The 21,300-nt window shown below is 39.9% G+C and overlaps 1 protein-coding gene across 4 annotated transcripts in view; it reads left to right on the top strand.

Annotated features, from left to right (window-relative positions):
- The window catches only part of STON2 (stonin 2), a 70,940-nt gene extending 50,258 nt beyond the window's left edge, over window positions 1-20,682 (top strand). For all 4 annotated transcript variants that reach the window (XM_057381847.1, XM_057381767.1, XM_057381691.1 and 1 more), the window contains 3 exons: window positions 9,779-11,614; window positions 16,585-16,787; window positions 18,054-20,682. In XM_057381847.1, the coding sequence (XP_057237830.1) occupies window positions 9,779-11,614; window positions 16,585-16,787; window positions 18,054-18,137 (2,123 nt within the window). In that variant the 3' untranslated portion in view covers window positions 18,138-20,682. The remainder of the gene's footprint in view (window positions 1-9,778; window positions 11,615-16,584; window positions 16,788-18,053) is intronic.
- Window positions 20,683-21,300: the final 618 nt, after the last annotated feature.

The following is a 21,300-nucleotide window of genomic DNA, read 5'->3' as shown; positions in this document are numbered from 1 at the left end:
AATAACCAAATAAAGTGGTACTTGACTGTAACAAGCATGTTTCAATATCTGTTGCTGCAAGCATTTGCTTTCCAAGGTCTTGTTAAGCCTTTTCCGCTTGCCTCCAGTGCTTTTTGGTGCAATCCTCCTTGCCTGTAAATAATGTGGACAGCACCCTGTTTCTCAGCCTATGGGAGGAACAAAACRCCCATCATTTCTCCCTGCAGTTCACAGCCAGTCTGGTATGTAAGCATTGAGTCTTAGCTGTTTGCTCCAGTTTCTCCATCTTTCTCTTTGTTCTCATCCAGGTACACCTGCTTGCAACAGCCAGTGCACAAAGAACTACCTTGACTCACATGTGATAAGTTTTGCTCAGCCAAGGGCTGCAGTGTTCTACCCTCTCCCAATATTTTATTCYCTACAGGCATTTGCTTATTCCATTTACCCTGTATGGTTCTTTGAAAGCCCACAAGCTTTCACATGACTTATGATAGCCTTTACGATAGTATTTATCAAACACGCATGGCAACAGCCATTAACATTTCCCATTACATCAGTATTTTTGCTTTGCTCCAGAGAGAAAACTTGTGGAGCAGAGGCCATAAATTGCTAGCTGAAGGTCACTTAGACAATCACATGGTTCAGATTAGCACCTAAGACTTTAGCAGCCCATTCCTGTGTCATATGCTTTGCATCATCCTGCAACTCAACCTTTAATATGTTTTGTTGAGGGTGGGGGTGTTGTGCTGGCAGGTGYATATTCAGTGATATCTATGTGGGTCAGGCACAAACCACATTGCATGTACATCAGACTGTCCTTTCTGTTTTCCCACATTATTTCCAGCCAGTTGTCTTCAGTCCTTTGTGTTGTAAGTCAAAAATCCCTCCAGAATAAAAAAAAAAAAAATCAGAYGCACGTGGCTTTGTTATAGCTCCCCTCACCTTTGCAATGAACACCTCACCTGTTAGCTCATAAAACTTCCCTGTAGCCTGGAGCTTACATATGCTCTGAGTCAAGAACTGGCCAAACTGGCTACTCTCATGCAGCTGCATGTCCTTCTCTGCATTTTAAACAGAAAATGTTTGCATAACAAGCTACAGGGGAGAAAAGTTTTAGCATTAGGCAAAAGTTGAGCACTGCTATCTTCCGTAATTTATAACTATGTGTCAGCTGTGTTGTCTGTGAAACACTTATGTCTTTACAATTCACCAGGTAACTGAATTATTAAAACACATAACTGAAATTGAAGTTTCCGCRGTATCTTATATTAGAAATTTCTAAATAGATCTTTGGGGTTTCTTTAAAATACCAGCAGTGACATAACTTGTAAATCATTTTGATATTACCCAGGGTAAAGGTTGTGTATAAATATGAGATTACCTCTTGACCGGATGACCTGAGATATGCAGACATATGTGGCAGACAGGATGTGAGCTGCTGACTTGATATGATATACTTGATCCTGGGAAATGCCTTGGGCTCAGGAATGAGGAAGTTAATGCTACTATTTTTAAACGTTGTGAGGAGCCAGAAGTGTTTGCAGTAATGCATTTTGAAGATGTAAAATACCTTGTTTATTTCTAAAWGATGTGCACTGTTTATTTTTGTAAGCAGTGGATTGAGCACTGGTACAGGCTTAWTCAACATCCCTGTGTACTGACTTGTCTTTTTTGCTAAAGAACACAAGAATGAGCAGATAGTTGGGGTATCACTGGCTTCAGCCATGCACAAAGTGCCCACCTAGGAATCAGAGATAAACCAGTTATTTTGCCTTGACTACCAAGTTGTCACCAGCTGGTGTTACCATTTGTGGTCACTATCGGTTTCTGAACTGATGGACTGGCAGAGTGTTTCAGAYACTTAAAACACACGATGGTCTCCAACCTCAGACTTTCCTCTGGCTGTGGGAACATTTCTCACATTTATTCAGCAGGGCCAGATCCCATGCTTATGCAATACTGCAGCAGCGATTTGAACCCATAACTGAATGCATGAGACCACAGTGTGTTTCTTTACAGTCGAAGGTTATGCTGCTCAGTTATATCTGCTCTGAGATCCCAGATTCTGAGTGGATCCACTAGCTGGCCCATTTCCACCTGCAGTCTGGAACTGCAAATGTCAGGCTTGTTCCATGTGGTATTACCTCAAAYACTCACAGCAAAACCGGCAGTGTCTCCAAACCTGTGTATTTTGTTACTGGTCCATCATATATTGCTTGAAAAATTACAGCATAATGAAGTAACATATTGTCTGTGTAAGAGAGATTTATGTAATTGCCTTTTGCAAAATAGAGCTTGATCAGTGGATCAGCTCATCCAAGGTGGAGTGGGATTGTCTTTGCATTTATAGGATTGGCTGCAGATTTACTCCACTTGCCAAATATCAGCTTTATGAAGCCTCCTGGCCTTGCAGAAGCATTTCTCTTTCCTTATTCACTCTCAGAATATTTCTTCATGAGGTCTTGTCTCAGTGGCAGTTCCACTATTGAAGGATAAGTTTTATGTACTGTGGATTAAAATCAGAGAGAGAGGCAGACATCTGTGGGGAGAAGCAAAGTCCAAAGTACATTGTGGAAAACTGRCTTCATTTATCTTCACCAAAGTACTTTTAAAGGAACTGGTCATGCATGTCTTCGTTCTTCTCGTTTGCTCCTTGTTCTCCTTTTGGATGAAAGGGGAAGCATCATGATTCATTCTTCTCTCGTTCTCTTCTTTATCTCGCTGCTGAAACAGGTTCAGCTTTGTGTTTTCCAGCTCTGCTCTGTCCCTTCACACACAGGCTTTGTCTTTGCTTACCCAAACTGGGAGCGTAAGCACTCCTGTGGTAGTAATGATGACTAAGTCTAGGGTGTAGTCAGTGCCTTGGTAACCCCTGGGCTGAGCACACCTTGCTGAGAGCACAGTTAGATGACATAGTGGTARAAATATGTCAGTCATATCTATTCTGTGTCTTCAGGTGCTTTGTAATGAATCACGTAGGTATGCTTACTAGCTGAGACGTTTAATTTATGAATACAACCATTTGTTTAACCTATTATTCTCAGGTAGAAGAAGGAGGTTTTAATGTTTTCTCCACCACTTAYGTGAGATCTGTTCACAACTTGGCTCAAATGATAAACAAACAGTATTATGTCACATGTAGCATGTGAATTCTTTGAACAGGCATAGTCTTGTCTAAATCTTGTAAAAATCTTGGACAGTTCTTCCAATTATATCAGTGTTAATGTACCACCTTCTGGCCAGCTAATGGAAAYACATGAATTGATCTTCAGGAGCTTTCTAAATCTGTGACTCTCAAATGAGCTAAATCAAAAAGCCTTTTTTTCTGTAATAGTTGTGGGACCCATTCACCACTGTTGTTACACATAAGAGAAGAACTTCACTTTTTTAAGTATGTTAAGAGAACAAGAAGTGTTTACTTCAATTTCTTTTTGGATCAGCCATCTTTACAGAAAAAAATAGACAAACAAAGCAAGCTGTGTTCAAGTGATAAGCAGTGCTTTTACTTAAAGTACTGAATGTTTCTAGCTATGACTAGAATTTTATTCCTTTTAAAAGTTACTGCCTCTAACTTACTGACACATAATTCTTGCCTGATGTGAAGACCTGGCAATTTCTTCAAGACACTTACAGCTTTGTCCATTACTTGCATGAACTATGGCTAATTTGGTATCTACTGTTCCAATGATAAATTGGTATTGATTGGAGCCACAGGCAGTTACATTTCAAAGATATATATATCTCTTTGCTGCAATGTTCTGGTGATTTTTGGATAGGTTGTGTGCTTGTTCTTGACTGTAATTCTGTCTGGGAATATTAGTGTACTAATATTCGAAGTGTTCACAGGCTAAAAACTAAGCAGTAGATCTGGAAAGAGTATTTTCTGAGTATGGATATCTCCTGCACAAATTTAATTTATCCATTTTGTGCACAATGTGTTACAGATGCTTGGTTTTGCCTTAAGACTAGCCAGGTCTGTTCTGATTGCTCAGGCCATTGCACATACAGAACAGAAACATGTAAGGAACCTTTACAAAACTCTGGTTTCAGGCAAGCTCTATTCAAGGAAAAGGGGAGTTCATTGTACACAGACTATGAATTGCTGATTTTTTTTTTCTCAGTTATTCCATACCACATCTGAAATGTTATTGGTATGGATTTTTTTTTTTTATGAACCAGAGTTTTATCTATTCAATAAACATAATACAATAAAAACATTGAGTATTTTAAAATTAAATCATGCAAGATAGTTCTGTGTTGCAAACTAATTTTGTTATCTTGAATATTTTCTTTACTTAAGGAAGAATGAAAAGGCTCTGACTGAATTAATAAGTTTCTCCAGTTGAATAAAGATAAGCAGAGAAGAGGAAAATGATTGATAGCTTCCTACATAGCTGGTTGAAGTGAGACTTACAGCTGGAACTAYTGCTGTTCTGCTAGTCTGATACCAGTGTCCTAGTGGTTAGTTCCATCTTGTTTGTTGGGAAGATGCTTTTTTCCTTCTCCAAGCAGCAAGGGGTGGTGTGAGTAGAGGAGACACAAGGCAAATAATTTTGTGCAAGGAAGCACAAATGCCTGAAATGGGGTAGTCCTACCTTCTGATAAACACAAGACTTTTGTGTAGATAGAGAATTGTAAGAAAAAGTAGAATCATCAATGGAAAAAGCCAACAACCACACACTAATTGATAGCAAAGGTACCTAGAAAGCATGTGGAAGTGATAACTGCTATCCTCAGAGGGATTTCTTCTGAGCAAAGTAAGCAGGTAGTACCCTCCTGTTGACAAGAAGTCTTCTGTGCTTTGAGCTGTACCTTCTTGCAACTGGTTTCTGTGGCACTTTTCTACTGTATGTTTGTGCTGATGTCTGCAACAGTAACAGATTTGACCTTCCACCATTAACAGAGCTGTGATAAAAAGAAAGCTTACAAAAACAGGCCTGCCTTCACAACTTGTACTAAACTTGAATGTTTTTTCAAGTGAGTGGATGCAACAGGACTATTAATTAAGTCAGTTTATAGGTTCACATCCACCTTGGTGACATTCACCCATGCACACTGTTCTGTGAGAGTCCTGGAAATGCGCTGAATACTGACATAAAGCTAAACAATCAGTGTTCCACATGTAACACTTTTACAGTCAGAAATTAGAAAAAAAATGGGAAGAGAACCAGAAGCTGTGATGTGATGCAATAGTGATTAAATGTTTTCCCAGAGACACGTAAGAGGCTGGTGTCAAGGCTGAAAATAGGAGTCCAGTAATATCACTTCAGAGTGATGGCCCACTCATTTTAAATATCTTTTAAATTACGCCATCTGTCTTGGTAAGATCAGAAACATGGCAGACCACCCCAAAAAATGTGTACAGAAACAGTTCTATTGACTTGGATATGGAAAGGAAATGCAAGAAAATGACCAACTTTGGACGTGACAGAAACTATGCGAAAGTATACCCTTTGTTATGAAGGCATAACTGCACAACAGCCTGGTCCTTGTTTTCTTCCAGATTCTGTCTATCTGCATTTTCTGCTTTTCTGTCATTGCTTATTCAGAGACACCACAGGTTTTGTTGCTGGCATCCTCATGGCGTGGCTGATCTRTAAAGGCCGAGTCTGTATACCAGTGTCTGCTGGACTTGATGTAGATTATTTTCCTACCAAGAGCTCTAGAAGAGATTGAGCTATGCCAACAAAAATCTTAGTGCTTGCTTTGTTTGAGGGTATGGTGTAGGCTACATCAGAGAAGTGAGCCTTTGGAAGGTATGACATGTCAAGAATATGCTTGTACTACAGACGAAAGTTCAAAGAGGTAATTAAATGTAAATTAATATATTCAGGTAACAGGAAAAGTCATGTCATGAAACTCTGCTAATTTCTCTCAAGAGGGAAAATAGATGAGTACTCAGAAATTTGAAGATCCAGGCATTTGCTCAGATCCATTTCTAAAAGTTAAAATCTGCCTTTCTTTTTGAAAAGCATGTAATACCCTCAGAGCTTCTGTGGCACAGTTTGGATCACAAACACTTTGAAGTATCAATGTCCTTTAGCTGGATGGCTGCCTTTCCCCCAAGCACAAGTAACATACTAGCTGGTGGTTTTGGCCAAAGTAGTCATGTTTTAGCCAAATAAAAAAAAATGAAAATATGATACAATAAAGAGAATCAAAGCTTTCTTTCCTTGTCATGTGGGTCACAAGAGGGCAATCACCCATTRCAACAATGTTCTCCAGTTTATCATGCCGAAATTATTAACCATTTTGCTACTGAACACTTGCAAAGACAAAACTTTAAAAAGCCTGTGGGTGAAAAGTAAACTTATGGTGCAGGTTTGCCCTTTATTGTTGACTGGGGACCTAAGTGTCCGAATTACTTAATGGCCGGGTAATGCAGGTCAGGCATGTACACGCAGTAAGGAGTGGCCAGTGCTGGCAGATGAGGGAATGAATGCAGAGRTGCAGAGCTGTGTGGGCTGCCCGAGGCTGCTCACCCCACAGCTCACATTGCTGGTGTCACTGGGAAAGGAGACCAAGCTGCTGTCCCCTTCACCTCCTTGGTAAATCTACTCCTTTGTTTTCTTGCTGGTTGGAGCTACCTGTCAGGTTGGAATCTGGCAAGATCAGGCAAATAAAAGATATTTTAATTTTGCTAAGTAAACACCATCAAAGTCATTTGTTTAGGAAAGAAAGCAAAGTCAGTCAAGAAGGAAAAAGCAAATGCTTTCCTTTGATTGGTTATGCCTTTTTAATGCAGATCTAGTCTTTATCAGCCAGGAGTCACTCTGGATTGAAGWCTGTCCTCACGCCATCAGAAAGCTATCCTCTTAGAATCACAGAATCCTTAAGGCTRGCAAAGACCTCTTAGAGCCTTGATTCCAACCATWAACCTATCACTACCAAGTCTACCATGAAAACATGTCCATTAGTGTCACATTTGGACTTGTTTTCTAGAAAGGAATTTTGAAAACAGGTATGAAAGCAAGAAACTGATCTAGGGACTTACTTCCTCAAGTATCATCTCCCAGACCTATTAGGGTGCTACCAAATTGAAGGACCTGTGCATTTTAAGCTTTAGGACACATCAAAAGTCAAGAAGGGAAAAATCTGAAGTAATTGTCTAACCRTGCTCTAACAATATCAAGTTTTTTCACTGTGCTATATTTGCCTTTGCAACAGAGGTGCCAATATTTCTCTTGGGATGCACACRCTATTTCATCTAGTTCTCAGTAATTTTCTTTGGATGCTTAGCTGCATTAATATATTGGTATTTTTATCTTCCTGGCTTAGTCATTCTCTTCCAAAGCTAAAAACCTTCATTTTCTAGAACCGCCTCTGTATTCTTCAAACATTTGTAAATCCATCCATATGGTTCTTTGGCAGCAATAAAATATACTTTTGATTTTAGCTTGGGAAAGAAAGATTGTATCATTTCCCAGGTTTGACACTTCTACATATCRAATCAAGTAACAGTTTTTATTGATTTTTTTCTAGAAAATAAAATTATGCAATTATTACATATATGAAACTGTATTCTCTTAATGATTCTGCTGTATTTGTGGGCATCTGGATCTAAGAAAGTGATACAAAACTTGTTCAGCTTGGAAAGAAATTTTTCCAGTGATTTCTRTGTGGTTTTCACATGAATTGTCAAGGAGGTTTTCTCATCTGGCTCTCAGACTTAGCAGAGTTTTTAATACTTTATTTGTGGAATCACATTTGGTTTTTGCAGTTCAAAAATTAAGATACAGGAAGGAGGAGAGTTGTAATTGCAGGCAGAGAAGAGGTGATCTGCTCTTCAGCAACCCTGGTCTTATAAACACTGGAATTTTTGAAGTCCTGAAAGAAAAAAGGCAATGTTTTCCCAGRAATACCATAAAACCTTTGCTTCAAGGGGCTACACGCTTGAAGACCAAACTCCTGGAAAGACATGAGATAGCATAGAAGGTAATGGTGTGGACTGAGGATCAGAACAATGTCACATTATTCTTGGTGGATTTTTTTCTTAGCTTCTCACTCAGGGTATGGTTGCTGATAGTAGTCAGTTGGCTTGTTGTTTTTTCCCCCCAAATCTGTTTATAGCCTTGTGGCAATGCTTTGCATATAGAGAATCCACCACTGCACSCGGTGCTGTGACCAGCAACAGGGGCTACAGACAGGCACTGTGCAAAGCTGGGAGTGAGATGGCAGGATAGAGAAGAAAATCTGCTGAGTCAGTGGCACTTGTTTCCAAATACACTTTGCATAGATAGTCTGTAAAAGCTACCTGTTCTTGTTACTGCTTTGGATTACTGTGGCTTGAAAAACAAATTGGTATAATTCAGCTTCATATATAATTCTAAATTGTAATAACCTTTGGAAATTGGATGATGTGTTTTGTCCTTAGATCAGAAGGTTGGGTAAACTTACACACTGCTGGAATGAGAGACCCAGAATATCCAGTTAGCCAAGACATTATAATGAGCTCGTGGCAGCACTTTGGCTAGCAYGAATATTCCCTATTTCATATTGTAAATGGTAACTGAAATAAAAATTCAAATTGTCTATTATGGAAATCAAGCTCATCTTTTTTGGTAAGTGGTGGCAATTTAAATAATGACTTAAAATAGTTTGTTGATGTTATTGTGAAATATTCTCAAATCACAGGTATACAGCCATATCACAGTGCTACATTTTACACTTACTTTTCACTTGTACAGATTAGTGACTTAGGTAAAATGTGGGATGTCTGTGTCTAGACCAAGCAAAAAGCACAAATGCCAGTGCTGCTGTACCATGTAGAGCAAACCTGTGGTGCAGCTTCAGAGTATAATTTCATGCTGGCTGCTCATTTTTAAGAGCACTCTGATTCATTAACCCAGTGGGAAGAAAATGGGAAGAAAACCATTAMATTTCTGAACATTGAGAATTTGTGCTCATTTTGGAAAATACCTTATTACCATTGCAGCAATTCTGGGAAGYGCTGGGACTGAAATAGGACAGTGTGGTACAGGTTTCTGCAAGTGTTTTGTCAGAGCCTGAGACCAGGAAAACAGCAGTCGAAGGTGCTGTGTCCTGAGAGAGGGTGAGGAAATCTTCCACAACACAGGTCAAAAATATGKTTTTCTTCATCCTAACATACATCCCTAGATCTCAGCTTCTCTGAGAGATGTTTCAGAGATATCGAAGGACTGTCAGACTCTTGAAYACTGGGTAAGACAAAGAGTCCCTTTACTGAGCTCGTCGTGGCACCCAGGTACCTTTTACAGTGCTGTCACCATAACCCATGTGTCTTTGTGGTAACAGCAGATACACAGACAAGTATGTGGGGACAGATTGGAGATGTGCTCTTCCTCAATGTTCATTCCTCTTCCTDCTGGATTCTTCTTAGAGCAAAGGGTATGGGAACAGAAGAGGGAAAAAAACAATAACAAGAGTGAGGGAACACTCCAGGCAAACATAAGAAGATAACTGTAGAGAAGAAATGCATCCTGAAAGTTTAGAGAGGGAAATTTTAAAAAACCAACACAACACGTAGTGTCTCCTTTAGGTCATTTTGTTGGGATGAGATCAACACAATCGTTGCATTTATTCCTTTAGTATTTCTTTCTGGATTCCTTTTCTGTGTTAACTATCTATTTTTTCATTATTTCTTGTCAGACTTTTCAGCATTTTAGCCAGATCTTTTGACTGTCTTATTGTTGCCCAACATATGAATAGGCTGTCCTTGAGCATGCACTCTATGGGTTTKTTTTTTTTTTTTTTGTGGAGAGAACTAGGTAACGTCAGAATAATTAGCTGAAATTTCTTCCCCTCCCCTCTTCTTTTAAAGACAATTCCTCGTCTCTCCAGGAAGATGAAGAGATAGATATGGAGGCTGTCAACTGGCAGCTGAACAACACCTCCATGAACGGCCATTCATCTACCCCAACTACAGTTCGCTTTCCCAGCTGGGTGACTTTTGATGACAATGAAGTCAGTTTTTCACCACAGAGCCTTTCTCCCTTGAAAACAGATACCCCACCTCCAGAAACACAGGCTCCAGATGTTAACTTCAATCTCACTACATCCTTGAAGAAAAGAGAACGTCCTAAAAGCACATTGGGAGACCTCTCCAAAATTCAAAAACTAGATCTCTCCTCCTTAACCAAGTTGCCTTCTGTTGAAACACCACCATGGAGTGCTACTAATCCCTTTCTGGATGAATCTCTTCGAGATGTCCAGCCCTCGCCCATCAATCCATTCAGCTCATTCTTTGAGGAGCGAGAGAGGCGTTCCAAAAGCTCTTCTGTCTCCAGTGCTCCAGGCAAAAGCCAAAGAGACTCTCTCATTGTTCTCCATCAAGAGCCTGATACCATCAGTTTYCATGAGGCAAACAAAACTGTAACCCACACAGATGCTGTAGAGCAGCTCAAACAGCTCCAGATTGGAGACCCAGATCGTGTGAGCAGTCCTACCTTACCTGATGATGACCCCATGATGCCATATGATCTGGATGCAGCTTTATTTAATCTGACACCAGCTCAGCCAAAGGATGGGTGGCCAATGATGCTCAGGATCCCAGAGAAGAAGAACATTATGTCATCCAGGCACTGGGGACCAATATATGTCAAGCTGACCAACAGTGGATGTATACAGCTTTTTTATGAGAAAGGACTAGAGAAGCCTTTCCGGGAGCTCAAACTTGAAATCAATCATGAGATTTCAGAGCGCAAACTCCAGAACTACGATGAGAACGGAAGGATACACAGTGTGCGGTTGGATCGCACGACATACAAGGAAAAAAAGAAGTATCAGCCTAAGCCAGCCATTGCACACACAGCAGAGAGAGAGCAAATTATCAAGCTYGGGACTACAGATTATGAAGACTTCCTTAGCTTCATCACTGCTGTGCAAGACACACTGATGAACTTGCCAGCTTCATCAACAGATCTGAGCACAGTGGGACTGAATTATCAAGAAGAAGAAATCACTGTGGATGTCAGGGATGAGTTTCATGGCATCTTGGCCAAGGGAGATAGTGTGATTCTCCAGCACAGTGTGCTGACCCATATCTATGTTCTTAGCTTCCTTTCTGGCCTGGCAGAATGTAGGCTGGGCCTTAATGATATCCTGATCAAAGGGAATGAAATAGTTGCAAGGCAGGATATTATGCCCACTACGACCACTAAGTGGATTAAATTATACAGCTGCCGGTTCCATTCATGTGTGGATGAGGATGTGTTTAATAATTCCCGTATTATCCTGTTCAATCCCTTGGATGCCTGCCGGTTTGAACTGATGAGATTCAGGACTGTCTTTGCTGAGAAAACTTTGCCTTTTACTCTGAGGACAGCTGCCAGCATCAATGGTGCTGAGGTGGAGGTGCAGAGCTGGCTGATGATGTCCACAGGGTTCTCTTCCAATCATGACCCTTTAACTCAGGTCCCTTGTGAAAACGTGATGATCCGCTACCCCGTGCCAAATGAGTGGGTGAAGAACTTCCGCAGGGAAAGCGTCCTGGGGGAGAAATCCTTGAAAGCCAAGGTGAACAAGGGAGCCACTTTTGGATCAACCAGTCTGTCTGGTTCTGAGCCAGTAATGAGAGTAACTCTGGGAACTGCCAAATATGAACATGCCTTTAATTCCATTGTATGGAGGATAAACCGACTGCCTGACAAAAACTCAGGTGAGTGGTGCATGCCATCTCTGAGGGAATAAACTAAAACAGGGTATGTGTTTTGTAAGATAAGAAATACTGAATTTAAATGGTGGGTGATATATATCATCCTCTGTAATATACCAAAGGACATAAATTATTTGCATGAAACATTTATCCAACCCTTCATTGTAGTAGTTCTATGTATACTTCAAATACAGCTAATGATAAAGCAGTTCTAGGTTTTCTAGATGCAAAAATACGTATTCTGTCTCTGCTTGGAGGTATTTAAAAGAGGTGTAGATGTGGTGCTTAGGGACATAGTTATGTGGTAGATGAGATTTGTCCTAGCTTAATGGTTGGACTTGATGATTTTAAAAGTATTTTTCAATTGARTTATTCTGTCATTCTCTGATTATGAGACCTAGGCATCAAATATTTGTGTGCTCAGTACTGTTACTGGAAGCAGGGCTTTTTTTTGCCAAAGCAAGATTCTGTGATATGGGGCTGAATGACAGGATCAGATAAATTGCTGTAGTTCCAGCACATGTGATCTTTTCCATGTATTGCCAAACATACTGGGCCAGTGCTATATATTTCATTGCATTTGCCACAATTAATGCCTATAAATTATCTGAAATGGGGATTGTCAGAGAACAGAAGCTGTTGCTCAGTGGTTAAAGAAAAATAGAAATTTCCAAACACCAGTTTGTGGCTATTTTTCTATAATCAGCGCAGACAGGCAATTACAGCTGAAACCTGAAGAGAGAATACCAACATGAAACCCACTTTGTATTTCTGTTCCAAGTCTTTGTATTTCTAGTAACATGGTCATAATTAAACATTTACATAATGTGGGCAAGCTACTGTTCCCTTTGGCTATTGCTGCCAGTCACTCTATTTGCTGCCTGTGATCCATGGTGCACAATAAAGCTGGACAACTCAGGTTTATTTTTATTTGTAGTGAATTGTGCTTCTTGACTTCTCTGATTTAGAATAGCTTTTTACAAATGAGATAGACTTTTCAGTATTAATGGTGTAGTAATGCATCTGGGAGGTTTCTTGGGAGGGTTTCTATATTCAATGTTCCCTGAAYGGAAGTTCATGGTGGTACCAGATTTGGCGCTGTCTAAGGACATATGTTTTTTATGTTTTTCCTGAATTTGTGTTATAGTGCCAGCAAAACAGTGATCCAAATGTCCTAATCTTTTAAATCACTTTCACTTAAATCAGCCCAAGGACACTTGTTTACACCACCGGTTACAAATTTGCAGGGGTATCACTGACAAAAGGGAAGGCTCCATGTTTCCTGTACAGTGAGGCATAAGAAGACAGATCTTGGAAACTTGAGAGAAATATAGCAATGAAAAATTAACCTCAGGCTGTTTATGAGCAATAACACACTTGTGAGGAAAATCTCAGTATGCCATCTGCACAAGCTCTGGGAATGAGATGCTGTTAAACTGGGCCTTCTGTGGTGTCTTCTCTCCAAAGATCTCAGTGTATATAGACATTACAGCTGAGGAGGTGAAAACCCCCAGATTTTAACACAATCACAGAATATGCYAGTAGCAAACCAGGAGAAGAGGCAAAACTCCAGTCTCTACTGCCTCCTGCAAGGTGATGCTGCCTTACCCATCACTACTCGGAGGGAGATACTGATGTGTGCCTCTTGTTTCCATGATCCCATCTCCCATTGTGASTCTATTGTATATACACTGTGACAGGGGGAAATACAGATCTGTTGCTGCTCTTGGACCCCTGCCACAGAGCATCAATCCATCAGTGTCATCATGCAAAACGCAGGGCAGTTGGTATTTGTTTACATCCTGAGAGGAAGAGAGTGTCCTCACCCCTCYGGTCAGATCAGATGTTATTTCAGGGAGAGGAAGAGCCTTGGAAGCACTGTCTTGGCCAAGACACATGAGGTATGTGAGAGGGAGGGAATCCTGAAGTGATGACAGGGCAGGCCAAGTGTAGTTTAAACCTGACCTTGCCCTTCAGGGACTATTTCTATTTACTGCTGGTACTTCATCCCAGGATTCTTCTTTCTCAAAGTATTGGCAAACAAAGATGTATGTACATAAGTAATACTCAAAAGCATTCATTGCCACTCCTTCTTAGATTTGCCTGATGGACCACATACACTTTTGTCCAAGTGATATTGATGTGGGATCTAACTGCCAGCCTTGTGCATGTTTGGCTGTGTCTAGCCCTACTCACAACTCAGATAATAACCCACCTTCACATATTTGCAAAATCCTTATAAACGATGCAGTTCTCAAGCACTAAATATAACTACTCCCTTGACTCACACTTTATGCTCTCTTACTGTGATACCTGTAACTCACCTCTAAAAGCACTCTGGGTCTTCTGTAATTATCTGGCCTGCTAATGAACTCTGGTGAGTGGGACTCTAGAGCAGGAGAGAATTAGTGGCATTACATTGCAGCTGAGGGAGGTGCTGCAGGTGACCACAGTCTGCAGCTCCATCTGCCTCCAGAGGCCACACCATGTGTCCACGCCTCTTGGGGCATAAGCACTGCATGGCTGCTCAGTACATGTGCCTGTGGGCCAGRCGTGCTCCCAGGAGTACAGGCACACATTATGGCAACTTGTGTACATCCACGGTGTGTGCTCTGACACACAGGCCTTTGCAGACACAATTCCAGAACTCCAGAAGTCAGAAGGTAGCCAGCTGGACCTCCTGTGCTTCATTCCATTCCCTGAACACGGACTGGTGCAGTCTCTGTGTAGATGTGAGGGGCATGACCCTCACCCTGCCATCCACAGAGAGCTCGTCCCTAGCAAAGCTCCCTGCTTGCATGCAGTTGTAGTATCCAAAGCACCCAAATTGCTAAGAATTATTTCAGCAGTTTTGCTGTCTTATCTAAATGTTTTCCTTTTGTGCGTTTCTGTGGGATGGGGCCCTTTGCACTCTCACTCTAGGAGACAGTGTTATCAGCACTGTCTGTATTATTTTGTAGCCAAAGCATCTGCTTATGACAGAACATGAAAAGCATATGGCAAATGAAGGACAGTGCATACTCTGATTGTGATTTGACCTGAGGAAAAAGTATAGACTGGATTCTGTACACATTGCTGAAATCCTGTACAAAATAGCTTGGTAAATTTCATTGCTCTTCTCRTATTTAAAATTAATATGATCAAAAGAGTGGTAAAGCCTATTTGCAGGCTATTTACAACTCCAGTTGCTGCTGGCTGGACTTCACATGTTATTTTTGTTTTTTAATCCAGCAGCAGAGTACTAGGGAAACATCCAAATTGACTTTGATCGTGGGAAAGCGCTCTTTCTGTGAAGCAGGGATGTAGCCTCTGTGCAGAGCCTTGGATCTGGATTTGAACTTTTCCCTAGTTTGGCTGTGGATCCCAGGCATGGTGCCTGGAATACTTTTTGAAGTCARTTAAGTCTTCTAATCCAAACATGTTGGGACATTTGGAGCATCGTGAGTCATTTGGAAGAGATTCCCTCCAATCACACTAACACATGCATATATATGAATTATATTATCAGATCCTTGATTGTCAGAATAAACTGGTCGTAGCTCAAGGAAACGAGGTGCAAAACAAAAGCAGTGTGTTGATTTCCTCCTCATTTTACTAAGAAGTGTACCTGTCCATTTGAGAAAGATCTCTGAATGAGCCTGTTGAATAGTCTATAGAGGTTGTGCCTCATGGGCCTCATACCCAGGACAGTAATGAACTCTGATGGGCTAGGTAATTTTTCCATAGCTTCAGGAGCAGTTGCATTCTTAATCCGTTCACCTTGTTATCCACCATGCTGAGCTGATTTAAATTAATAACTTCCTTTTTTTTTTTTTTTTTTAACTGTTGTGCATGGTCTTGTAATGGATTCTCCTACTGGAAGAAAATTACAGTCTCAATTTGAAATTACAATGTCAATTTATTGAAAAATCGCCATGTTAATTACATTGAGGAGGAGGGTATTACCTTTTTTCCCCTTTGTTTCCCTCTGCTTTTTTCCCCCCTTTTTTTGTTTTGAGCCTATGAATATCCACATTTAGGTGTGTTAGAAGACCTTCCTCCTTTGTCTCTATCCTGTACACTTTGTTGACCTGTATGGARAAGAGCCTTCCCAGTGAACATGAGTCTGAAATCCTAAAGCCTATAATAAAGGCAGGCAAGGATACCATTCATTTATTTATGGAGTGATTTACACATACATAGATAATGGGATCCTTTCAATCAGAAAGCCCTGTGTGGCTGTGAAGGTTTTCATCCTCATTTTGCAAGGAGAGAAACTGAGGCAGACACATTGAATTATTTGTTCAAGAGCTTACGGAGTTGGCAGCAGTCAGGAAAAAAGCCACCTTCGTTTGACCAGAAGTCCCTGCTTTAATTTTTAAACATCACTGCTGTCCAGCAAAACAAAGGGGCAAAAATAATAAGGGTTATTTACAGATGACAGAGCTAAGCATTACTTCCTCTCCTTGACATCCCTAATGACTGACCACCTTGGCTTGGGTTCAGGTGAGGAATATATGGTTATTCTGAAGCTTTGAACAAATTTACTTTTTGAACCCAGGAAAGTTATTTAACTTTTACTGTATTTCCAGTACATTTTCTTCTCCTTACAATTTCAAGTAAGGATCAAATATTTCCAAATCCCTCCTTTCCTTATTATGTCAAAACATATCAGAAGGATGTGCCAGGATGTAYTTAGCATGTGACAGACACTGAGGGAATCGAAAGAGGACAAATACCTTTACCCTACTGGCCTTGATTTACTTCTTGTATTTTCACCCACTAAAAGCAAACTAGAGTGATTGGCAATCCTTTTTTCATTTTGTTTAATTTCTTTGGCAACTTCAACTGCATTGAAGCAGGTAAGATATTGTCACTTGTTATGAACTAGGGAGATTTGCAGTTTCCTGCAGCTTCRTGATGCTGCTTTCTCCTAAGGTGTTTGTTTGATTCATTTAACACAACTCTCATGACCGTTTGCTGTCTTTTTCCAGCTTCTGGCCATCCTCACTGCTTCTTCTGTCACCTAGAGCTTGGCTCTGACCGGGAAGTGCCTTCCAGCTTTGTCCGCTATGTCGATGTGGAATTTGACATGCCYACCACTTCTGCCTCCAAAGCCACTGTTCGGTCCATCTCTGTGGAGGACAAGACCGATGTGAGAAAGTGGGTCAACTACTCAGCACACTACAGTTACAAGGTAAAACTGAGCAGTGGCAGTCACCATGGTTACTTTGCCTGCTTCATTGTCTTGAAAAGTAGGGGCAGACAAATAAAATACCATGGACAAAAGAGGTGGGAATTTGGCACATGCCAGGCTGTGTGCAGTAGCCACCCGTGTGCAGCTATTGATTCATGGCAAATAAGCAGTGGATTATCCCCTAGCAAAGATAGAATAAATTTGCTTGCAGTTGTGTGGAAGAGCATGCACACAGCCAGCTCCTGGGGATTAGCTGATACGGTGAGAGTGTGAACAGGGAATTTTGCTATTCTTCATGGTGGGAGTGCTACCGTGGGAGTCTTACTGCAGACAAAAGGTTCACATTGTTTCTCTGCTTAAATATTTCTTCCTTCTCSCTGCCCTAAGGAGAGGAGCAGATGGGAAAGTACACTATGTATATACCTGCCAAAATATCAGTAAATTTGCATGTTAGCTGAATACTCAGCAGAGAAATTGGCATCCTACCTGCCTTCTTTAAGAGCAACGATGAGAGATTCTGAAAAGACTCTCATGGCAAATATTTTTACTCATAATTTTAATTACATTTTTAGAAGTCTCTTCAATTCCCTGGAGATGGTATTTGATCTTCCTAAGTATCCCTTTCAAGAATTAAACACTGAGTTTTTGGAGATATGGAAATTTAGAATCCAAACACAGATRCCCTTGGCCCTGTCCCAGTACAAATTGGTATCTATAGGCCAAAGTACCTCTGAGCCTGAGTACAGCAGGAAGGWTGCTGATATTTGGGGTAGTGTTAGGTACTGCTTCAAGGGGCAGGGAGTTGGGTTTGACAATTCTTATGGGTCACTTCGAACTCAAGATTACTTAGAAAATTAATCTCTTTGCTTTTTACATCAGTCTTTGCAGAATTTATAATTAAGGCTGGTTTTCTGTCACTTAGGAAGCCACCTATCATTTGCAGATTTGGTTCTGGGTTTGTATTCAGAGTACAACTGGGAATGCTAATGAATATAAAATCATGTGAGACCAGTTCTCCATATGACACTATCTCTTCTGGAAATTAGTTCATGACACTGTTGAATTGTAGAACTGCTTGGATTAGACTGAAAATCCTTATAGTAAGTAAAATAATTTTTTTTCTGATCTTCCATCTCTTTTTCCTCACAGCCCTCTCAGTTCACCAAGAGTTTCTTCACCTGAGCACAAGAACCACCACTGAGGAAGATACTTGAATCTTTTGTTTTCCTTTCTCATTWCAAATGTTCTCTCTTTTTCTTCTTACAGGTCGAAATAGAACAGAAAAAAAGCTTGAATGAGGATCTGAAGGGAGAAAGTACGGCAAATGTCAATGAATGTGCTACACAGTAAAGGAAGATTAGTCTGCAAGTCCCAAGAGGGGAGGTCAAATTAACAGACGTGGAAGAAAGGACTTGCAGGGAATGGGTTTTCTTTTGTTTTGTTGGTTTGTTTTTTTTTTAATTATGGACTACTACTTCTAAAATAATGCTCTGAAGAGTGTTATTTTTTTCCTTGTAATGATCCGTACTTTGAGAACTAGATCAGTGGTTTGTTAGGAGCAGATCTGTGGGCTTTTACTGGAACAAAATAAGTACAGTTGTACAGTGAAACCTGCCTTTCTGCCTACCGTCTAGGTTCTGCACTCAAGTGTGGTCTGGCAACCATCACAACTACACCAGAAAACAGCCTTTATCTCACAATMTTGCCCTCCTACATTAAGCCTTTTGTTTCAATGCCTTTTGGTTTGGTCACTGATTGAATCTCTTCCTTCTGGACTGCCAGATAAAATTCAGGGAGGATCAAGTGAAAAATTATATAAAATCTCCTTTCTGAAATGCTCAACAGAGTGAAAACCCTGAGCATCATTGTGGAGAATCAACACAGTCTGCATCTTCACCATGGAGAACGGTCTCTATGTTTAAGCAGATGAACTACAGACAGGACAGCTGATGACAGAGCTGTTCTGTTCACCCCTTCCTGTCTCATCCCCCAAATGACAGAATGTCACTGTGCACATTTTCATGGGGTCTGCACAAGTTACAAGAAAGCCTCTGCAATTTCTTAAAAGTTTTTACTTTTTAGTCGGAGCCGTTCTGGTATCTTGACTGAACATGGTTATGGCTGCTAGCAATAGGGAATGTATGTTACAATAGTGGAGTTACCTGAGGGACACTGCAAAGATTAGATCATTCCTGCCTAGAAAGATATTTAAGGGAAAAACATGGGGGTTTAGTTTTGGGTCTGGGGTTTTTTWATATGTTTTCTTGGATGGGTAAAATGGGTGGTTACTGAAAATGTCAGAACACAATTGYTTTAACAGACAATGTTGTTTGTTTTCCTGAAAATCCTTGGAAGTCTGTCCAGCACAATATTGTTTTCATGTTCTATCTTGAACCTACAATATAAGTAACTTGTATCTTTATAATATTCTCATTAACTGGGCCCCAAAATCTGTTTGCAAAAATTAACAAGTTTCTATCATTGAGATTTTTTTATCCCTACTTAGCTGGAAGTAACAGCAAGTCTGAAAACCTTTTTCTAAATAAAAATGCAGAAGACATAAATCACTCATTTACACATATTTTCAGAGAAAACAGTATTAAAAGTACCCATTTTTAGTTGTTTCTATGGCTTGTATAATATTTTGTCTTGTAATGTTAAATGTAAAGTACGTAATTTATTAAATCATTTATCTTTTGAAAGGTTACTACTGACTTTAAAATACACATTTGGAAAACTTCGGCAGTGTAATTTAAAATCATGAATTTAAATGGAAGCTTTTTTATAAATTAATTTCATTTTACATTTCGTATAAAAAAATTAATACACTCTTGATTTACTACTTTCACTGTGACTCCTATAAAAATTACTACAATGTTAAAATCCCAAATAAAACATGAAATTAATGTCACTGAGTCTGAAACTGGTAGTGGTAGAACTTAAACAAATTGTAGTGAACTTATAAATGCGTTTTTTATATGCACCTGAATTTCAAGCCTGCATCACCCTAGTGACACATACTTGCACAGGTACACCACTGTAAATGTGTAAAGTCTCAGTCCTTCTAGGACTCCTTAMGCCTGTAATATTCCATTGCAGACAGCCCTTCTGGGCCCAGGATGCTCCTTGGAGCACACCAGTTAGTACTGAGCATTTGCAACATCTCTCAGTAAATGGAAGAATGCTGTTAACTTTTATGAAGAATTTTGAGATCAGTTGGTTAAAATTACTGATATTGATGATAACTTGTATAGGTTGTGCACGGRGCTAAATTTGTGACTGATTCTCAGYGCTGTCACAGGCTGGCTGTGATGAGTTGCAYGGCAACTCCTCTCTGCAAGTGTCACTCTTCTGTTTAAAGGCAGTCAAAGAATTTATGGGTGTTTTTTCTGCTTTTCACTGCAGCTCCTAATGTACTGAAATTTCTGAAAGTTTCTGAAATTTCACCATTTCGAAATTAAGAAAAACCAATCTGAAGCAGTGCTGAGATGTTGCTGAGGAAATGTGAGAGTGTGTTGTTAAAGAGGGAGATTTTCTACTCTGATCTGCAGGCTTAGTGTCTCAATTTTTGTCTATTGCCCCTCAGCTCATGGRAATAAGTAATACAAATTAGTGAACTAAGAGGGGAGAAAATAAAAGTAATATGATTTTCCATCTCTGTTGAATTGTTAAACTGTTCAGCCTCTATCATACTTGCGCCACAGAATATTCTGTGTTCCTGAAACTGAAAGATAAACATTTTGGAGGTTTGTGGATTTACTTAATTTCTTTAGCACTTCATCACAGATTTTTTTTTTTTTTAATTCAGTCAATGAATGAAAGAGTATGGACCTGACCCTAATCTTCCTTATGTAGTCAGTTGTACACAGAAGTTTCTCTTCCAGCTGTCATAACTGAAAAAGTGTTCTGGTTTATATGAAAGCTATTTTAATCCATTCTGATCTCCGGAGAGTGTTTTTATATGTTTTAGATGCCACTGGATTTTCAAGAGTTGAATACCTCAGCCAAAGTTTCAAAGCGTTTTATTTCCCATTAAAGGACTGGAGCAAGTAGTCTGATTTTTCACAACAGTGCTAACAACCAAAACCTTTAAAAAAMCTAATGTTGGTGTCACCAGGTGTTACAACTGAATTCTTTTTTTAGTCCAGCACCATTATGAACATTGAGATTTTGAACACTGGGATCCTAAGTGCCCTTAATGAGGTCTCCACTGTTYTTTATTGATTAAACAGTGCCAATTTTTCAATGTTATACACTGTCACATATGTACTTTATGTGCATATTCTCTTCACCCATGTGAGTATAGTAGTAATTTGGACAGACTGTTGATTGGAGTGAAGGGGAAAGATAGGAGAAGTTTATGAGTTTGAAAGTAGCAGAAATTATTCAGATACAAGCTATGCTTGTAGTGGGGATGATTTTTCTTTTTTTTTATCATGCAAAAAGATCTCTTTGACTAGTTTCAGATTAATACTTTAGAGAAAGATGCAGTCACTGTCATTTGGTATTTTTG

Source organism: Malurus melanocephalus, unplaced genomic scaffold, assembly GCF_030028575.1.
Source record: "Malurus melanocephalus ecotype Western Australia unplaced genomic scaffold, MMel_1.1 scaffold_0, whole genome shotgun sequence".
Classification (NCBI taxonomy): Eukaryota; Metazoa; Chordata; class Aves; order Passeriformes; family Maluridae; genus Malurus; species Malurus melanocephalus.
Note: the sequence above shows the minus strand (reverse complement) of the source record. Positions and strands in the feature narration are given on the sequence as shown.